The following is an 8,231-nucleotide window of genomic DNA, read 5'->3' as shown; positions in this document are numbered from 1 at the left end:
GTTTTTAATGCCCCCCCCCCCCATCTGCACTGCCGCGGTTCGTTCATTTGAATTAGAAGCTGCCAACATGGAAATTAGATTGAGTTCATTCAAACCTCTAAGTTCATTCACAGCTACTCTTTCATTTTTATCTTATGTACATTTTAGCAACTTTAAATTAATAGTCTGGGCAATTAAAACTTTCTAACCAATCCAGATATTGTTTCTTAGTATAGGTATGATGAAGAAGATGATGCAGAAATCATCTTCGTCGGAGCCAAATCCAAACCCAGATGCTTCCACCTATCACTCTTGACAAGCCACAGTCCTCCTTTTGATCTTTGTGTGTGTGTGTGTGTGTGTGTATGTGTGTGTGTGTGTGTGGGTTGCCACACATCCCTGTCTTTCCTGCCCTTAGGCCACAGCGCCAGCATTCAGAAGCCACGGCACGCATCATCTCCCTCATACTGAACTTGAGGTTTTTGTACGCAGATGAGAAGGATGGAAATAAGATGGCACACATTTGCCCGAACTGACTTGCACATATTTTTTCTTTGTTTAACGAACGTGTACACAAACCTGTATCTCCGTGACAAAGACTGGAGGTATTTTCTTATTTTCATTATATATGCCCCCCCCCCACCCACCCATGGGGGAAATTCTTTCTCCACAGCTGGAGATCCAACCGCTGACCTTCTGATGAGTAGATGACCGACCACTCTTACCACCTGAGCCTGAGACACCCCCACCCCCACCCCCCCCACCCCCACACCCCCCGTCTGCAGCACACACCAGGAGCTAAGATGCCTAAGAGGATATTTTGCACCCTTGATGATGTAAGTCTACGCTGGAGTCCCACAGGCATCTCCATTACCGGTACTTGGATGGATCCACTTAAAAATATGAGAGTTTCTACCTCAATGCTTCCGCTCACTTTCATGGTTATTCATCACGTATCAACAAACCCTGCCAGGAGAAAACCTCCTTGTGCTGAGGTAAGAAACGGTTTTCTGAATGAACTGAAGAGAGACAGACATGAGTAACAGGACCTTGTGTCTGACCTCAGACTATAATGGAGTTACATGGTTTCTCTGATTCCGCCGCATGCCGTCCTGAAATTGTTAACAGATGTTACGGGAGACGCTGACAGGACTTTGTTCTGCGTAAGCAAACCACTTTATTTTAAAGTCGCTGTGCAAACTGAAACTCAGTGCCAGAATTTCAAAAGGCAGTTTGAACTACTTTTAATTTCACAACTCAACACAACTTTATAGTGTATTGCTTTTTTTTTTTTTAAGGTAATATTTTGGCTTGCGTTGACAGCTGCTCCACATCAAAGTGTTTGCCCATATTTTAGTCGTGTGATCATGCATGCCCCACTCAGTATCAGCTTGTCAAGGTTGCATCTCCACCACATTCGAGGCGCCAAGTATTCCGTCTTGTCAGAATGCACAGAGCAGGTTCAAGGCTGCAGCTGGACTCTCGTGCTAAATTAGCTTAGCATTCTCACTCAATGCACACAGAGAAATATCATGTTTCGATGTTGCTGACTTCACAGCTGTGTGGGTCCTCTTTGAGGGTACAGTCACAGGAGCCACATTCCCCCCCCCCCCCCCCCCCCCCCATGTACAAAACAGAAAGCTGTAAATGTGATTGATCACACATGAATTCGACATGAAAAAGTGCAGACAAAGCAGAAAAGCTGTCTCTGGGCATGTTTAGTTTTGAGGCTAGTTTGTGTTTCCAGTCTGTAAAATGACTTCTCAGCGCTAGATGTCGCTCCGCTGATCCCGCTTCACTGTGGGGGTGAAACAATCATGCAGCGTTCAAGAAAACTGCAGAGCACTGATGCAGTTTTGCAAATTGGCCCCCCTACATCTTAAACCTTCCTGAATCCTGAATCATATACAGATTCATTCACCGACGTTTTACATTTGTATTATGCTGCATTTCAATGAATGAATAAATTCAATAGCTGTTGAAGAAACACCTGCAGGCTGCTATTGTGTTTATTTACTACAGTTTGTGTATATATGTGGGAGTATTTGTATTCTGTGTCAGCTGAGTGTGCGTAGATGTCTGTCGGTGTTTGTGTGTCGTGTGATCAATGCTGCTAGAACGCTCTGAACATTTTCCTGTCAAATATCAGTTATGCAATTACATCCTTTTGTTCAAGTCTGTCCCTGTGAACTGTTATTTCCTCACCTCTTTAGAATCCCTTTTATGCCGTTTCTTTTTTCATCGTCCTCCTCCTCCTTCACTCCCTTCATTCTCCTCTTGCCTCTATAGTCTCCACGTATTCCTCTAATTTATGGTTTTGCACAGGATCTTTCTCCTCCATTTCACTTTCCTCTTCTTTCCTCCTGCAGACACTTTCTGACACCGACATCCATTTCTCTCTCTCTCTCTCTCTCTCTCTCTCTGGTCTGTACCAACCCAAAACGCAATAAAAGTCACTGAGGAATGAAGAGCATCAACTGAGAGACAAAAGCTTCTCAATCAAGACGTCTAATGTGTGTGTGTGCAAGGCTGTTCTTTCTACTTCTACAAGACACACACACACACACACACGCAACCCCTGAAGTTCATTCACATGCCAAGACATTGCAGCACGTTTTGTGTGACAGGAATGAGTTTCCTTTACTCTTAGCGTTACTGTAATTTGTGTTCATCAGGATGAATTGATTTCTTGCCACATTGAGGCCTTGTCTAAAACCACTAGTGCTGGTATTTGGTTACAATCTATTTCTCGTGGGATTATACATGGCTGTTGTTACTACACACACACACACACACACACACACGTTTGGCTCAGTCAGTTACTTGAAGCGGTCGATGCGCTGTTCCATCCATGCAGTTTGTATGTTTGCGCTACCTGTCTGTTGTAATCTTTAAATTGAGGCTATTATATGTGTTGGAGTTTTGGGATAAACTTTCAGATTTTAACCTTTGAATGAGAAACTGAGGAACTTATCTAATTTCCATAAGGTGTTGTGAAACAGTGGAGAGATTTATGAACTGTGACTCGGGTACAAACAGAACACTGAGCTCAGTTTTATTATAGCTGCAGTTCTTCAAAGGAATGGTTCATAATTAAGGAACATACTGTACATTTATGCACTATATTCCAAAGAATTCATATATGAAAACTTAATCTACTTATTTTATATTTTGTTAAAATACATTTATTTTTATTTTTACAGAGCTGGATCTTTTCTCCTTTCATTTGCAACGATTATTTCAAAGCCAATAGGCAGATTAGCCATCTCAAAATATGTAACACGACTGAAGACAGAGAGTGATAAGTTAAAAGTGCATGAGTGAAAGAGAAGGAGGGATCAAGAACAGGATGAGGTGAGAGAGAGAGAGAGAGAGCGATAGAGAATCTGATACAGACGATGGAATTGGAATATTCTGTTTCTCCAATCTCTGAGTTATGCGTCTTTGAGGCTTCTCTCCTGAGAAGTGGAGGATATAATCCTTCAAAATCTCCCTGTTTCATCTGGAGTCAAGACCTTTTTGATCAGGGTGACTGAAGATAAAAAGCGTATATAGGAGGGGGTGGCTGGGAGAAAAGTAGGCAAGAGAAGAAGAGAGGATGAACTTCAGAGGAGCAGTTGAAGGCTATTTCTCAATCGCCATCCTCGTGCCAAAGTGAGGGCATAAATTCATGGGTCGGAAAATGTAAGACTGAGGCAGTCTCGTGTGGCAAGAATCACAAAGTCAGCCATTCGAGAACGTCTGCGTGCGTGAGTCTGCAGCTGTCGAGGACACACACACACACAGAACATGGCATTGATTCCATATTGACTCCCTCAGAGGGAGGCTGCAACATCATAATCTTGATATTGATTACAGGGAATGAGATTCTTTGGCGACATCAGATACTGCGGCCATATGTCTGTGTGAAACCTGAATGGATGTCACAGACAGACATCTCTCCCCTTTTGGGGGGGGGGGGGTATCCCGAGTTTTTGAAACCCTCTCTCGGCCATCCTGTGAATATATTTCAAGCAGATGAATGCAAAAAATAAATCATATTTAGGGATGGTTAGTGCAAACTCCACAAAGAAAAGACCTCTGGTCTGGATTTGAACCGTCTTACACATAACACTCAGAATGCAACACTGTTTCTGTTGAGCCTTGAAAAAGATGACGCAACGTTAGCAGCAACAGAAAGACACACACACACCTACACAAACACACACACACCTACACACACACACACACACACACGCACGCAGATGCCGTTTATACACAATTTGCCGTTTCATGAAATCAGTCCTCTTGCCCTCTGCATCGTGCGCATTTTGCGTGCACTGCGCCTTTAAATTGAAGGCGTGGCTTCCGTACTATGACCCGCCTCTTTATGCATATTAGACAACTCCTTCCCTCGGATCAAATATAGCGCAGCAGTCGGGCAAAGGGAGGCGTCCACGCACGCACGCACGGCCCGCGCTCATCCAGCCTTCAGCGCGGCGCGCGACTCGGTAAACCTCTGCGACTGTTTACAACCTGGAGAGGACGCAGCGCTCACGTGTGCGCCTACGTGTACGTGTGCGCCAACTTGTGGCTGCCGCTTTGTGGATACTCAAATTACGCACGGTGGATCTATGAAGACGCAGGCAGAATTGTCGCACTCAGCATCAGGTAAAGCACTTTATTTTATTTTATTTTTATTACTTTGTTAACACGCGAGAGATTCGAGGTTTCTGTGGTCGTGGACGCGCCTCTGTAGGTCGTCGGTTCGAGGCTTCCAGCAGCGCGCCTGCCGCGTAATTAAGTGATGATGGGCGCCTTTGGAGACGCAGCTGAATTCTTTTGAGCGTGATAAGCGGCTGGACCGAGGAGAGGGAGGTGGATACTGCGCACTCTGGTTCTGTTCGGAGGCAGGACGCGGTACCTGCCGAGCCAATCAATCAATCGGGTTCAATCTTAATTCAGTCGGGCGGTCAGCAGAAAGTAGGACCCGCTTCCCTCACTCTGTCGCGGTAATACTATACCAAAAACCCGCGTTATGTAAGGGAACTGTTGCGAAACTTCAACTTGTCCGCATTAAGTAATCAACTTACAGAAGGGAGCTGCTTTGTGGGCGTTCTTCTGAATAATCGACACAATTAAATAGTGAATGATTCTGTTCACCGGCTCTGGCTGTGATTGGCTCGTCATGCACGGTGCAGGTACTTCATCTGTTACACATCACAGGATGGTTTTTTTTTGTTATTTTTTTTTTTAATAATGGGACTATTTTGCTTTAAAACATTGATTATTCAACCGAAATGGCTGCCTTATGCGTGGATGCCTCATCGACCCTGCTCCCGGGGGGCAGGGCCGTGACTGTGTTTGATCTGAGGGGGGGCTCAGTTCTCTAACTCTCTCCCCGACAGACGGAGGGAACGCGGAGTGATTCATCGCTCAGCCCGTAGCCCTCATGCCGGGGGTCAGCTCCACCGCGCCTCGGTATGAGAACTGGGACATGGACCACCTCGACCACGACCAGCACTATTTCTATGACGACCCGGACGAGGATTTCTTCAAGTCGACTGCGCCCAGCGAGGACATATGGAAGAAATTTGAATTGGTACCGACCCCGCCCATGTCCCCCATCCGGGCGGTGGAAGGGTCTGGCAGGGTCGGGCTGCTGAGCCACCCGTCTTTGGGGGACAAACTGGAGTGGGTGTCTCAGTTCTTGGGACAGGAGGACGAGCAGCAGCAGCAGCAGCAGCAGCAGGACCTGCCTTGCAAGCTCGCCGCCGCCAACGACTCGTTCGGGAGCCTGAGCTCCATCATCATCCAGGACTGCATGTGGAGCGGCTTCTCTGCCGGGCAGCAGCTGGAGCGAGTTGTCGGTGAGCGGTGCTCATCCTGTCCCGGGACGGGCGCCGCTCCGTCCCCGGCGAGAGCGCAGACCGCCGCCGCGGACTCGGCGGCGGACTTCGTGGATCCGGCGGCTGTGCTCACTTTCCCGTCAAGCGGAGGATGCAAGAAGCAAGTGTCCTCCGGTTCAGAGTCTCACACCGACTCCTCAGGTATGTCCAACACTGAATGATGTTTCCACGGCGATGGCTTGACCTCTTGCTTGTCTTTGAACCTCGTTCTGTACAGTTGATTAGCCTCCAATGTTGGTCGACAGATCTCATCCCCCCCCCCCCCCAATAAGGGTTTGACTTCGGGTTCGTTTCCTTGTCATTTCGGTGACGCTTTTCTTTCATTAACCTTTTCTCTGGCTGTGACACGTGACTGCGTTGCGTTTCCTTGGCGCATGCAACTCGTGCTTCACGCCTGAGAGCATCACGCCCATCGAAACATCTGGTCCTCGGCTTCGTCTCCAGCAGACCAGCTGCTCCCTCTCCCCGTTTCTCCGTCTGACATGGATATAATATCCTCTCCCTCTTCAGGTTCTCATAATTGGAACTTTATGTACGCAGTGTCACAGAAGGGGAGAAAATCTTTAATATTTGTCGGATTTACCGAGACGTGCCCATTTTCCAACCACGTGATTTGAGTGCGGTGCGTCGGCTGCCGTGTGGCGCCTGGGTTTGTGGAATGTCACAGAGGGGGCTTGTTGGCGCGTTCTTCCGCTCAACGGGCTGCAGCACCAATTGTGTCAGTGGGTGGATTTGGGCTGTGAATAGATTGGGATTAGCGATTCAGGAGGTCAGCTGGGCCAGCAGAATTCTTTCACAGGAGTTTCGGCCGGCATTCCATGCAATTTGAGGGAATAATGTTAAAGATTAGGAGGAAAATTAGCCATTAGAAGAAATAAATCCGCGCTTGAGAGTTATATTTATTTGTGTTTAAGACTTTCTTTTTAAGACTCAATGTTGTTATTGTTAAAGCTTTTCCAGAAGTCACCGCTCTTCAGACACACGTGTCTCTCTACGGCGTGCAGAATACCGGTACTACTGTCTGAGCTTCCAAATACACGGAGGTGCGATTACTCCAAACATATTTCAGGAGTCCGCTCAGTTGGCGGGAATCGGGTCGATAAATCCCCTCCTCATGTTTAATCCCCCGCCTCCGTTCTAAACAAGCACTGCAAGGGGGGGGGGGGGGGAGACTTCATCAGATTACATGAGGCTGTGTGAAGACGATACACAGCAGCAGCACTTAACTGAGGTTCAGAGAGGCGGAGCCTCCTGTGACTTTTTTTTTTTTCTTTTCTTATTAGCGTCTGCTTTTAAGCTCTTTGACTATTAAACCCATGATTTTAAAACATTCCTTCCTCTTTCAGATGATGATGACAAAGACGAAGATGAGGAGGAGATTGATGTGGTGACCGTGAAACACAAGCGGCGTCGTAAACCTCGTCGACTGGTCAACACTCGTAAGCCGGTGACGATAACGGTGCGGGCCGACACCCTCGACCCTGGAATGAAGCGTTTCCACATCTCCATCCACCAACAGCAGCACAACTACGCCGCGCCCTCCCCAGACACGCTCCCACCGGCGGTGGAGCCGCGGCGGAAGAGGGTCCGGCAGCAGGCCTCCACCCAGCCCCTAGAGAACTCTGATTACCACCAGCCCCGCCCTGGCCACGCCCCTCTGAACTTGGACAGCAGGCGGTCCCAGGTGACCGTGGCCAGAGTTCGGTCTGAATCCCCTAACTTCAGCGCTTCCTCCCCTATCTCCTCCACGTCACCTTCATCACCTCCCTCCTCCTCTTCCTCCTCCTCCTCCTCCTCCTCGTGCTCCCCTCTCCAAAGCTCTCCCTCGAAGGTCCACTTCCTGTCCCATCTCTCCAGCCCCCCGTCCTCCGACTGCGAGGATACGGACAAGCGCAAGGCGCACAACTTCCTGGAGCGCAAGCGAAGGAACGACCTGCGCTCGCGTTTCCTGTCGCTGCGGGACCAGATCCCGGGCTTGGCGGACTGTCCCAAGACCCCGAAGGTGGCCATCCTGACCCGAGCCACCGAGTACCTGCAGCAGCTGCACGCCAGCGAGAGGCAGAAGACCCAAGAGAGGAAGCAGCTGAAGGCCAGGCAGCTTCAGCTGCTGCAGAGACTGGCCCTCCTCAAACGGTCCTGAGCCACGCGGCGTTCACTCACAGGACCGAATGGGACGAAATGAAGGCAGAAGACACTAATGTTCACTTTTAATTGGTCGCGTTGGAGTAGTGCGGGTGGATTTCTTTTCTTTTCTTTTCTTTTTATAATTATGTTTGTGTTTTTGCACATTATCTTCTGAGTGAGGCTCTAAGGCAACGAGCTAGGCAGGAATTTGTTTTATGTTTTTATGGGGCGTCTTGGGGA

At 48.3% G+C, this 8,231-nt stretch overlaps 1 protein-coding gene across 1 annotated transcript; it reads left to right on the top strand.

Annotated features, from left to right (window-relative positions):
* The first annotated feature begins 4,613 nt into the window (after nt 1–4,613).
* Nucleotides 4,614–8,007, top strand: LOC137903092 (protein L-Myc-1b-like). Its single transcript, XM_068747220.1, has 3 exons — nt 4,614–4,629; nt 5,367–6,008; nt 7,214–8,007. The coding sequence occupies exons 2-3, from the start codon at nt 5,411–5,413 to the stop codon at nt 8,005–8,007; spliced, it is 1,392 nt and encodes a 463-aa protein (XP_068603321.1). The 5' UTR covers nt 4,614–4,629; nt 5,367–5,410.
* Nucleotides 8,008–8,231: the final 224 nt, after the last annotated feature.

Source organism: Brachionichthys hirsutus, chromosome 13 (genome assembly GCF_040956055.1).
Source record: "Brachionichthys hirsutus isolate HB-005 chromosome 13, CSIRO-AGI_Bhir_v1, whole genome shotgun sequence".
Classification (NCBI taxonomy): domain Eukaryota; kingdom Metazoa; phylum Chordata; class Actinopteri; order Lophiiformes; family Brachionichthyidae; genus Brachionichthys; species Brachionichthys hirsutus.
This window is presented reverse-complemented; position numbering and strand designations above follow the sequence as displayed.